Source organism: Vitis riparia, chromosome 13, assembly GCF_004353265.1.
Source record: "Vitis riparia cultivar Riparia Gloire de Montpellier isolate 1030 chromosome 13, EGFV_Vit.rip_1.0, whole genome shotgun sequence".
NCBI classification, from domain to species: domain Eukaryota; kingdom Viridiplantae; phylum Streptophyta; class Magnoliopsida; order Vitales; family Vitaceae; genus Vitis; species Vitis riparia.
The window spans coordinates 5,874,830-5,888,292 of NC_048443.1; the positions used below are offsets into that span (position 1 = coordinate 5,874,830).

Sequence of the window (13,463 nt, forward strand, 5' to 3'; positions counted from 1 at the left end):
CATATGACGTATATGCTCCAGCTTGAGGGGGAATGTTGAATATAATGTATTTATAGTGTATAACCTTTCCTTGTTAATATAGGACACATATATGGTAGGACACATGTATGGTAGTTAGGACTCTTAGCCTTGTAGGACTCTTAGCCTTGTATATATATATATATTTCTCAATTGTAAGTAGATTATTACATTAATGAGAATCAAGGTCTTTCTTCTTTCTCTCTCTCTCAACAGTTATAACTGAGGATTTGGAATGGAAAAAAATTCTCATTCTTTTTATTTGAGCTTGGTCAAGTCTAAAGAAATCCTTGGATTGGTGTAGCTTTGCCTTCTTTTAGCTGCAGTTCAGTTTTAGAAGTCACAGCATTGAAAAGAATGTTAAAGCAAACCTTTTGGTGTTTTTTATAGTGGAATTTTTGCCTTCCTGAGTTGTAAGCCTGTGATTGTTATAGTTAGTTTGTTAGATTATTATTATTATTAGTATTATTATTATTATTAGTATTAGTAGTAGTAGTAGTAGTAGTAGCAGCAGTAGTATTTGGTTTTTGGGGCTTTTTTTTGTGTGTGTGTGTGATCTTCCTCTGCTGTGCTGCTTGTATTGCTTGCTCTTTTGGAGCTTTTCGTCTTTTTTTTTTTTTTATCATATTTTGTATACTGCAGAAGGATGTATCTTGTATCTTGATCTTTATAAAGTTTAGCAGAAATATATTGATGTGGTTTTCATTAAAGAAAATGTTAAGAGCAATTTTTATTTTTGTAATATTTGTGCATGGAGTAGTTTTTATTGTTGTTTGTACTTTTATGATCCTCATTGTTCTGTTGTGTGCAATAATTTTTTGTTGTCATTTAAACTTACATGAAAGCTTTTGTTGTTCTCCAAAGACAGTGTCTGCTCATGCAGTAAAGACTCTATGTGAGGCTTTGTTGAAGCCACCATGGGTTTACATGCCCCACCAACTTATTACTTCAAATTTTCAATCACTTTCCATTATATACCATTTTGTTTATGAAAAATGAGGGCACTTAGATCAAACTGGTATTGCATATTATGCTAATTCTTGCTGTTATGACTATGATGGGAGGAGCATGTGATTTAATGGTGATCTTGATGCAACATGCATCTCAGAAAGATTTTCAAGTAGTGTAACAAATTTAGCCCTACACCAGATGTAATTGGGTTTGTTCTATAGGTGTCTATATCTCATTACTGCTCAGTTACCACATGTCCAGGCACTAGCCTCATGCAGCATTGTTATTCATTTTATGAAATCTTATGTTTTGCTATGTGGTTAGGATCTCTTAGATACTGGTATGAACGCAACAAAGTGGACCTTATAGCATCTAGTTCAGCAGTTTGGAATGATGATGCTGTTGTTGGAGCTCTTGATTGTGCTGCTTTCTGGGTCAAGGGCCTGCCTTTTGTTAAGTCTTTGTCTGGCTACTGGAAATTTTACTTGGCTCCTGGACCTACCAGTGTTCCTATGAATTTTTATGATAGTTCATTTGAGGATTCTACATGGGAAACTTTACCAGGTAAGTGCTTTCTCTTTCATCTTTTCTCGTAATGTGTAAACTGACACATTTTGCATATATTGCTATATTTTCTTGGCTGACTTTGATAAACCTGGTTTAAGTATATCATTTCAAGTCAATTGATGCAACTGGACAAGTGCTTGTAGGCATTCGTTCTCTAAGTTTAGAAAGGCATGGAAAAATATTAAATAACATGTTTATTTTTTATTTTTTTATTTTTTTTATTGGTAAATTTTTGTCCCCATTGGGACTTGAACCTGTAACCTCCCACAAACCCTCTCCATCCCTTTACCACTTGAGCTAGGCCTCAAGGACAACATGTTTATATCTAACCAGTCAGACCATAAGTGCTGGCTACTTGGTTAGTTTTTATTTTGATGCCTTTTACCACTAGTATAGAAAAAAATGAAATTTTAAGCACACGCCTCTTGGCTTAAACTAGTGGAATCATAAAATTGGATATCCTTTTCGAGAAATATTTGTTTCATCACTACCAGAGGATTCATTTGTCTGGCCAAGACTAGTAGATCAAAACATATGACTTTATTTTCACATCCACAATTTGCTGAGCTTGAAACTGGAGATTTGCAAAAACATGGAGATTTTATACCTTTAAAGGCATACAACTTCATTGAAGTGGTTTTTAACCTGGAGTTCTGCTTTTATTCATTTTTTTATCTATCCTTGATGAGTTTAAAGAGAAATTTCCCCCCATTTATGTCTCCTTTGGAAGTTTATATGATTATCTTTTGTTTCAATTGAATAAGTCAGTGTTTAGAGTTTTCTGTGTATCATACATACATAAATATATACATACATACATATATATATTGTAGAAACTGAGAATCACTCTAATATTCATTCAAAAATTGTATTTGTTTACATAATCGGGTCCCTATTTAACATATACAGAGAGCAAAAAATGGAAAAAATACAAATATGGAAAAAAATTAAAATCACACAAATTACCCACAATTGGGGCCTCAATCTTTCCCTCAATATCCTACAAATCACCATTCAAATTATACCGGATTTCCACACACACACACACACATATATATATATCACCTTTGTTAGGGCTTTCCCCTTTCCTTTTTCTGCACCAGATTGCTTATTAATGAAATAGGAAAAAAAACATCCATAATCTCAATACTGCATTTTTTTTGCCCCCTTTTTGTTTTTTGACAACTTTATAGAGTTTCACACTTTATCATATCTATAATCTGTGAAAATGGGCATGGATTTTAGCCTCCTATAGATATAAGGAGTTGGATGCCACAACTTCCTGAAATCTTAAAATGAAGACATGATATATATATGTGGTAGTAGTGTAATTAAATGCTCTTGCAAATTTTAAGATGACATTTTTCCTCACTCCTCATTCTATTTTCATAATAGCCTCATGCATTCTATTTTTCATTGTTCACTATTTTTACTTGTCTTTTCTCCAACAGCAAACTTTTGTAATGTTATTCTATCTCCTTTTCTTAGCAGTGACAACTTTCTTCTATAGATTCTCATCTACAACTAGTTGTGCCACATTTCGCATATTTATTTTTTCCAGTCTATGATAGTTTGTGAGGAAAAGCTTATAGCTTGTATTTGCAATTTTCGTAGGTTTTTATTGACAGGCTATGTTAACCTTTCCATCACTGTATCTACCAAGTTTAGCCCTTTTTTCTCTCTCTGTCCCTAGACTTCTGGTTGCTTGGACCACATTTCCATATCCAGAATCATGCATCAAAGAAACACCTTGAATTTTATTAACCTTTTCTCTCATGAGAAAGGTTCAATTTGTGTCATTGACCTTGATGATAATGCTTTGTTGTTGATATTGAAAAATTAGGCCAGATTTTTCCATATACTACAATTATATTTCAGGTTGAACTGCAGAGTAAATTCTCTTTGGCCAAGTTTGGGTTGATATGACCCCTTTAATTCTCATGCTGTGCTATTATTATAGAAAATACAAACCAAGCATGCTGAAGTTATATTTTTGAAAAATCTGGAAAATAAGGACATCTTTAACATTTTTAATCTCCAATATCTTTTTTTTTTTGGGTATATAACAAAAATTGGTTTTATGGGCAAGTTGAAGAGTGTTTTGAGATATGTATGTTCTTCATTGATTTTTCTGTTCTATGATAGTACTTTGATCTTTACAAGTGCCCCCACTATGACTTCTAATATATATTTTTTTTCTTTCTAATTGGAACAGTTCCTTCGAATTGGCAGATGCATGGATTTGATCGGCCTATTTATACAAATATCGTATATCCGTTTCCTCTTGATCCACCTCATGTTCCTACAGATAATCCTACTGGCTGTTACAGGACAGTCTTCCACATTCCTCACGAATGGAAGGGTATCCTCTCTTTCAATGTTTTGGTAATTGTAGTTGACAAGTGACATGCTTCCACTTAACTCTTATTAGTGTCCACTAATGCATCTGATCTGGATCTTCTTTTATTTTTGCAAGATTTTGCTTGTTGATCCCATTAATTTAATCAACTGCCACTATTTATCCTTTTTGATCCAGTATGTTCTCAAAAATTCTTGCTTTCCTATGTCAATTAGGTCTTTTTAAGTTCAGTAATTTTGTCCTAAATTCTGTGGAAGATTGTTTGCTCTTGAAGTATGTTTCTTCTGTATTGATGATCAGGCAAATGGTACAGTAGATATTCTTCTGTTTTGATATATTCCATGTTAATTCAGTGAAGAAATAATCCATAAATAAGGGAGAAAGGCTATTCTGGAATAGTGGATAAGCAATTCAACTGTGAGATATGACTTACAGCTATAGAAGGAGGGAGGGAATCATGCCATCTGGGCTGGGCTAGGTCTAAGATGGCAGCACATACTGATAATCTTAATGTTGTATTTTAGTCATTTGGCATAGGAAAATGTGTAAAGGGCAGTTTTATCCAAAAATTAATTTGAATATTTACAGATGGATGATTGATGGTTGGGTTTTTCAGACAGTTCTTTTTTTCTAGGGTGTTTTGGTTTCTCCAATAATTTTTGTGGATTTCATAATGTGTTAATTTTTTCAAAGGTTTTTGATATTTTTCCCTGATTGAAATGTGTAAAATGTTAAATGTTCTATTACCCTTAAAAAATGTGTTATGTCAATGTGAGGAAAAGGGGGGGTGGGTGTTGGGATTGGAGCCCTTGCTTCTTTAGGCCTTTTAATGATTGGGAGATGGATGAGGTGGAAAACCTGTTATTGTGTTCGAGTGTTCGAGTGTGGTTGTGGATGTGGGGGATAGGGTGAGGTGGGGGGAATCAAAGGATGACACGTTTTCGGTAAAGGCTCCTTACAAAGCCTTAGAGCTGGAATCAACAGGGTGCTTCCCAATGAAGATAATATTTTTTTTTTTTTGATTGGAAACGACACAAATATTTATTGATAGATAAAAATAAGTACAAAAGAAGGATGAGGAATCCTTCTGCTAAAGAAAGCTAAACTAAAGAAAAATACACTGAAACACAAGCAAACACTCTAAAAATTCCACTCCCTAAGGAGTACACACTGCTATCCAATCAAGTTGTATCACATTAAGGGGGGTCCCCTTAAAAACCTTGGAACAATAAGCCCAAAGAGAAGCAAGGAAAACAATAGAGTCCCAAAGATACTCTGAATTCCTTGCTTTATCCTCAAAAATCCTCGCATTTCTTTCCCACCACACAATCCGAATAAGAGCGGTGCTTGCAGCTTGCCACAAGGCTATCCCCCTCTTAAACGAACCAAATCCATTAAATTTGATGTGCATCATGTCAAGGATGCTCCTCGGGGGGACCCAATCCATCTTAGCTAACTGAAATAGCCTGTGCCACAACCCAATCGTCAAGGAGCAATGAAGAAAAATATGATCAGCTGATTCCCCATGCTTCATGCACAGAATACAAATATCCGGACTAAGGGCTTTGTAGGGTCTTCTCACTTGTAGCATGTCATTAGTATTCACCTTCTTGTGTGCCACTAACCAGATGAAGGACTGCACTTTGAAAGAAACTTGAGAATTCCAAACGAACTTAGAAGGAAAAACCTGAGGAGATCCAGAAAATTGGGATAAAGCTAGAAAGAAAGATTTAACTGAAAAAAGCCCTGAAGAAGATAAGGGCCAAAATCTGGCATCTGGAACCAAAGGAGATAAATGCAATCCATCGAGAGATCGCATGAGGCCTTCTAAGTCCTCTATCTCAGAATCTGCCAGGTTACGGCGGAAATTTAAATTCCAAGAGAAAGGACGAGTAGGACCGAGAACTGAAGAAATAGGTATGTTTTTATCCAAGACTACTCTAAATAGACTTGGATATTGAGAACCCAAAGGTTGGTCCCCCCACCACAAATCTTCCCAAAATCGAATTCTTTCCTCATTTCCTACCACAAACCGAGTAAACGAGGAAAACTCCTGAAAGACTTGAGTAATAGCCTTCCAAGGACAGCGATGTGACCATCTGACTAATGTGTTGGCATCCCAACCATTGGAGTGTGAACCATAAATGCTTAGTATGACCTGATGCCATAGAGTTGAACCCTCTCTAGGGTACCTCCACAGCCACTTCCCTAAAAGAGCGAGATTCCTCAGAGAAATATTCCCAAAACCCAAACCCCCTATTTCCTTCGGTTTACACACGACATCCCACCTGACTAAATGATCCCTTTTGCCTTCCCCAATCCCTGACCATAAAAAATCCCTCTGCAACCTCTCGATTTTTGCAGCGACTGAAGCGGGTAACTTAAATAAAGACAGAAAGTAACAAGGCATATGGGTAAGGCAAGATTGGATGAGAGTTATCCTCCCTCCGAATGATAGGTATGCCTTTTGCCATCCATCTAATCTTCTTGAAATTCTCTCAATCATAGGATCCAAAATCCCCCTACCCTGGGGTTCCCTCCCAAAGGAAGACCCAAATAGAGTATAGGCCAGCCTGAAGCCTTGCATTCAAGTGTCTCAGCCAATCTTGAAATATGAGCTTGATCCAAATTGATACCATAAATATTACTCTTGTCTAGATTGACCTTAAGCCCAAAAATATGCCCAAATGCTAACAAAAGACTCTTGAGAGTCTACAAGTCTTCCTCCCTAGTGTTAGAAAAAAAGATGGTGTCATCGGCAAATTGCAAATGAGATACCCTAGTTCTGTTTCTACCCACCCTGAAACCCTCCAACATATTTCTCTCCTCTGCTCTCAAAAGCATCCTACTCAATGCATCTGCTACTAAAGTAAACAAAAAGGGGGATAAAGGGTCACCTTGTCTTAATCCTCTCGATGCCTTAACCCAACCTTTAGCACTACCATTCACCAATACTGCATAAAATACTGATGACAAACATCCACTCATCCATTTTCTCCATTTAGGACTGAATCCCTTCTTCTCCAACACTTGATCTAAAAAATCCCACCTTACGTGATCGTAAGCCTTTTCAAAGTCAATTTTAAAGACGACACCTTCCTCCCCTGATCGTCTTCTCTCATCCACTATCTCATTTGCTATGAGAACCGCATCCATTATTTGTCTCCCTTGAACAAAAGCGCCTTGAGTAGAATGGATGGTTTCATGTAAAACCCCTCTAAGACGCCCTGAGAGTACTTTGACTATTATCTTATAGAGACTAGTGATCAAACTAATGGGTTTAAAATTTGAGATTTTCTTTGTCGAACTCTTTTTCGGCAAAAGAACAATGAAAGAGGCATTAGTGCTTTGATTGATAACTCCACTCCTATGAAATTCTGCAAACACTCTCACTAAATCCTCCTTAATCACATCCCAACAGTCTTGGAATACTGCAATAGTAAAGCCATCAGGCCCCGGAGCCTTGTCCCTATCCATCTGAAAAATGGCCTTAGAAATCTTTTCTTCAGTGAAAGGGGCATCCAAACTTATCGCGCTCTCTTCCGAAATAGGGGACCAATCTAATCCTTCAATACTCCAAGACTCTCCTATAGGACTCGCGTAGAGATTTTCAAAGTAAAGTAAGATCTCCTCTGTGATTCTCTCGGCATTATTCAACACTAAGCCCCTTTCATTTTCCAAAGTCTTGATATATTTCCTATTTCGCCTGCCATTAGCCACTTTATGAAAAAACTTAGAGTTGCAATCCCCTTCCTTAACCCATTTCACCCTAGCTTTTTGTCTCCAATGGATTTCCTCCCTCAAAATTAATTCCTCTAGCTCCCCAATGAAGATAATATGGAACTCATGTGTGACCAAAAGTAAGTTTCTTTGCTTGGGAAGCAACATGGGGAAAAGTTCTAACCTTGGACCAAGTTTAGAAGAGGGGGTGGGCTTTAGCAAACAAATGTTATTTGTGTCAAGTGCATGAGGAGTCCATTGACCATCTTCTTCTCCATTACAAAAAAACAAGGGAAGTGTGAAAGCTGTTCTTTAGTCTGTTTGGAGTGCATTGGGTGTTACCTTCTTCAGTTAGGGAAACCCTCTTGGGGTGGAAAGGGGGTTTTGTGGGTAGGAAGCGTAGGGCTATTTGGAATGTGGGCCCTTTATGCTTGTTTTGGTTAGTTTGGAAGACAAGGAACAAGATTGCCTTTGATGATGGTGTGCTGTCCATGTAAAAGCTGAAATCCTTTTTTGTATATTTGCTTTGGACGGAGTCTAAATTGTTTATAAAAGATGGTCCTTCGATGCTAATTGATTTCATTTATTGGGCTCCTGGTAAGGGAGGGGTTGTTTTTTTTTTTTTTTTGTACATGTCTGGTCAGTTTTTGTTTCAGTTGTAAGGGGGTGAGTCTCTCTTTCTTGTACATCTTAAGTCGCTATTTTAGCTCCTTTTTTGCAATATATTACTCTCACTTATCAAAAAAAAAAAATGTTAGTTGTGTTACTCAGTTGGCATAAAGGAACATGTAGAGGGCGGTCTTAACCAAAAATTAATTTATCAATAGATACAAATGGATGCTTAATGGTTGGGTTTTTAAGACAGAAAGTTTACTTTTCTGGGGTGTTGTGGTTTTACCAATATATTTTTTTTGGTTTAAGAATGTGAAAGTTCTTTAAAGTTTTTAGTATTTCACCCTAAGTAAAATGTGTAAAATATTGAATGTCCTAATGCTCTCTTCCTTAATTAAGTTATGCAAATTTACACTTGACAGGTCGTAGGATATTGTTACACTTCGAAGCTGTTGATTCTGCCTTTTTTGCATGGATAAATGGAGTTCCTGTTGGATATAGGTAACTAATACATGCTTGTGAATAGATTTTGCTATATAAGTTTTTATAGACAAGTCATATACATGTGTTAATTATAAGATCTTTAATGAAGGGGTGGGTATCAATACAGCCAAAAAGAAAAAAAGAAAGATGGATAACCAGTTCCATGCCAGCCTAACTTGAACCCAAACCATTTAAAATTCTAGAAAGGAAAAATTAACATCTCTCATTGAACACCTAGACTACACAAAAATTTGTGAAGTAGATCTTTCATGACCAACATAAATCGCTCTAATCCTTTTAAAGGTTCATCTATTTCTCTTTTCCAAATAATCCAAAAGAAACATGAGCTCCATCTATTTCTCTCTTCCAAATAATCCAAAAGAAACATAAAGGAGTTTGTTTCCGAAACCACCTTATGAATTTTAGCCAAAAATTTGTGATTCCATCCAAGTAGCATATCTTTGATCCCATGGGGTGGAACCTAGGACACACAAATTAAAATTTGATCTTTCAAGTCCTTTTGTATGCACAGGCAACACTAGTTAACTAGGTCTAACCTTGGCTCATAAGTTAATCAGACTCTAGAATTTTCTCCTACATTGTCTCCCAAATGAAGAAACTTACCTTAGAAGGTACCTTAGATTCTCAAATCTCTTTTACTAGAAATAATGAGACAATAACTGAACTCGTAAGAAGAAATTGGGTATACTAGTTTTTTTCACAAGATGGCCAATGTTTATAGAAGAAGAAATTACTTAGCTAGAATCAAAGTGGACAAGGTTTGGCTTTTGAGGATGTAGAAATTAAGGTTGGTGTTGCGGATGCTTTCCATTGTCTCTTTCCAAAGGGTAGGGGTTAGAGGCCTAGCATCAATAGAATGGTCTTTGCTTGGTTAGGAGAGTGTAGATGTAAGGGGTTTGAAGGCTCCTTTCTTAGATGAGGAGGCTTCCTATGCCTCATCTAACTTAGGAGGGGACAAAGATCTTGGGCTAGATGGTTTTACAATGACTTTTGGTAGTAGTGTTGGGATTTTGTTAAGGCAGAGGTGATGGATTTCTTGAAAGACTTCTTTGAGTGAAGTTCCTTTGTAAGGATTCTAAATGCTACTTTCTTGGTCTTGGTTTCAAAGAAGGAGGAGGTTGGAGTTCGAGGGTGCTTAGGGAGGGTTATGGTGTTGGTTTTCGGAAGACTATAAAAAAAAATTGGGAGGTTTTAAAAGTACTTCATTGTAATCAAGTTTTAGTTGGACAAATGATGTGGCAATACCTTGCTAAAAGACTCTTTCCCCACCCTATTTACCATTGCCAACTCAAAGGAGTGGTGGGTAGCAAATATGTGGCAGCAAGATAGGGAATTGGGCCATTCAAGTCGTTGTTTTCAAGACAGTTCCTTGATTGGGAGTTAGAGATGGTGGAGGCCTTCCTATGAAAATTTAAAAAGCATTCGATTAGGCGTGATGTAGAGGATAAAATGGCTTGGTTAGTTTCAAGGAATGGAAAGTCCTATTTTAGAGCTTTCTACTCTTTTCTGGCCACATAGAGTTCAGAGGCTTTCCCATCTAGAATTATTTGGATTCCATGGGTCCCAATAAGAATTGGTTTTTTTGCATGGGAAGCAACTTGGTGAGGATCCTGACATTAGACTATTTGAAAAAAAGAGGGGTGGTTTTAGTAAATAGATGCTTTATGTGAAAAAGGGAGGAGGAATCCATTGACCACATGCTTCTTTATTGTGTTACCGTTGATATTTGTGGCAGTTGATTTTACTATCATTTGGGTTGCAATGGGTAATGGAGTCTTCAATTAGATTGATGTTGCTAAGTTGGAATGGGGTTCAAGTAGGAAAGAGGAAGAAAGCTTAGTTAGTTCCCCCGTTGTGTCTTTTTTGGACCATTTGGCATGAAAAAAATTGGTGGCTTTGAAGATGTGGAAATCTCGGATCAATCGCTAAAATCTTCCGTATGCATATCTTTTTGGATTATGTTAGGCATCATTTATAGGGGAATAATATGTCTTTGATCGATTTTGTTGATTGGTTAGGAGCTAAGTAGTTGTGTGCAGGTGTTGTTTTCCTTTGATTGCCCTCCTTGCTTGGCCCCTTTGTATACTCCCCATGTGCATTGGCAAGCTCTAGCATTTCCTTTTTGTATCACCTTTTTCTCTTTCTATAATATTTTCTGCGGGCTTATAAAAAAAAAAGAAAAAAAAAGAAAAAACTGAACTCAAACTTGTAGAATGACCTACTATGAAAATGCCTTAGGGCTCTTTAAAATCAACTAGTCTGCGAGGATAGTTCTACTTCTACTATGATTTAAAAGCTACAATAAAAACTTTATAAAAACTTCACATAGGGAGTTAATGCAGAGTAAGCCCTAATTATGAGTTGATGGTCAATCAGTCAGCTATTATGACCGTATCATTACTTGATGATGCATATAATATTACATCAGTGTTCAGTGGTAACCATATTTCAATAACTTGTAATTTTCGTAACATACTGTTTCAATATATTAACTGTGCCAGTCACCTGTTTCACCTGTTATGCAGACGTTGAATTAATAAACTATACTGGCACATGCACTAGAAACATCATGTGTTCATTTGGTGATCTGTTAGGGCTGAGTTATATTCTCATGTTACACTTTGGAAAGTGCAGGCCCTTTCAGGATGAGCTCTTTCTCTTATTTTCAATGCAGATGATGATCATGATCATCCACATACTTCATACAAGAATAAAAACTCAGCCTGTGAGTCCCAGAGGAACTAAAACATTTCATAGGGGAAATGTAGTTGTTGTTCTTGATTTCTGCATTTGGGGGCTTAATGTGGTCTGATTGTTATAAGAAAATTAACTGGGAAATTATGGAGACCTCCATTGTTTAGCAAAGTGGGAGCCATTGTCTGGTGCAATGGTAAACTGTCAAGCAACCGAGCATGAGTGCACAGCTTCATGTCTTGAGAGCAGTTGGGCAAATATCCAACTCTCCTCGTCATCCAGCCACCAGCACAAATACATAGGCCTCTCTTCTTTTGTATAGTCTCATTTCCGCATCGTCTTACTGAACCCTTTTTTTTTTTTGAAGTGATAGGACATCCTTTTATGGTCTTACTTCAAACTACTGAAATAGCATTAGCATCATTTTAAAATATTAGTATTTAGCTTAAAATAGAATTAATAATGCTTATTCATATAAAAAAATAATTTCAGCAAAATGGGGAGCCAAACAATTGGTCTCTTTTCTTGGGAGTTCTTTTTCTTTTTCTTTTTCTTTTTTTTTTTAATATCAGAAAAAACATATGTATTAATTAAGAATAAACAAAACATGAGAAGGATGATAAATCAAATACAAACCTGATAAAAAAGAACTAAGTAAACCTCCTCAATACAAGGGGCTATACAAAAGGTACAAAAAGCCTATACAAGTGTAACAACTCCTGGCCTTGTAGACCGTACCCAAAGGTGTGCAAAGCGAAAACCAACTAAGCTGAATTACACTCAAAGGATAGGATTTAAAAATGTTTGTACAATAAGCCCAAAAAGAAACAAAGAAATGAAACCACTTTTCTTGGGAGTTCTCTTAGCCCCTAAGTATTGAGTTTGTTGTGGTAACCACCTTTAGTTGTGCAATGACCTTGACTCTCTAGGGTGGATGGTTATCCTTACTTTTGATTAGAGTTATGTAGTGGTTGTGTTATGGGGGAAGGATTTCTTGTCCTTCTTTATATTTAATTATTTAATGACAATGAAATATTTGTTTTTCATTAAAAAAATCATATAAGAAAAATTTGTTTTTAAATAATTATAGAAATTAAGGGTAATAAATTAACAACATCTTATATCTTTTGCACCATTAAGCTTTTTGCACATAAAGTTATCATTTTAAGTGTCATTCTGACTGTCAAAATGGTAAATAATCCTGCCTTTGTGACATTATTTAAAATATTATTTTTATTAGTATTATTGTCATTTATTTTCACTGTTTATTTAAAATATCATTTTTTACTAGTATTATTGTCATTTATTTTTACTGTTATTGATGTATTTTATATTTCTATTTAACTAGAAAAAAGTGAACAATTTTTTTTTTCCATGATGAAAAATCAAGGGAGAAGGTGATCTTTACATAAGACAATGTCTAATAACATAAGCCACCTGTTGGGGCAGGAGTGGAGACTGGGGGGATAATAAGATATCCACATTTTGATAGAAATCCTGAGATTTATTAACAAAACTTGCAATATTGTGTCTGAACAGTCAGGATAGTAGACTTCCTGCTGAATTTGAAATCACTGATTACTGTCATCCATGTGGTTCCGACAAGAAGAATGTTCTTGCTGTTCAAGTATTTAGATGGAGTGATGGCTCTTACCTTGAAGATCAAGATCAATGGCGGTTATCCGGTATTCATCGAGACGTGCTTCTTTTAGCCAAGCCACAGGTTAGCATTCTCTTTAGTTTTGTCTTCATGCCCTGGCCTCTCAAAATTAAACTACATTAATGTGCAGTAAATAGCATAGGTAGAGACTCCTATGATAGGTAAAGATAAACATATGCAATGCATTGCTAATGCAATTGCACTTTTTGTGTGATTATGCATGACAATAAAATGTTGCATATTGGTGAATTCCAACTGCTAATCTTAATATGACTACAATGTCATGGAAAATCAATGTTACACTACACTCTATATAAGCACATTAAGAGAAAATCCAAAGTCAGTTTTTTGATTTAAAAAAGAGGATCTCTCTCCATA

At 36.0% G+C, this 13,463-nt stretch overlaps 1 protein-coding gene across 2 annotated transcripts in view; it reads left to right on the plus strand.

Annotated features, from left to right (window-relative positions):
• Positions 1 to 13,463, plus strand: part of LOC117927911 (beta-galactosidase) — a 42,844-nt gene that overhangs the window by 11,067 nt on the left and 18,314 nt on the right. For both annotated transcript variants that reach the window (XM_034847637.1, XM_034847638.1), the window contains exons 3-6: positions 1,294 to 1,533; positions 3,752 to 3,898; positions 8,650 to 8,728; positions 12,965 to 13,148. In XM_034847637.1, the coding sequence (XP_034703528.1) occupies positions 1,294 to 1,533; positions 3,752 to 3,898; positions 8,650 to 8,728; positions 12,965 to 13,148 (650 nt within the window). The remainder of the gene's footprint in view (positions 1 to 1,293; positions 1,534 to 3,751; positions 3,899 to 8,649; positions 8,729 to 12,964; positions 13,149 to 13,463) is intronic.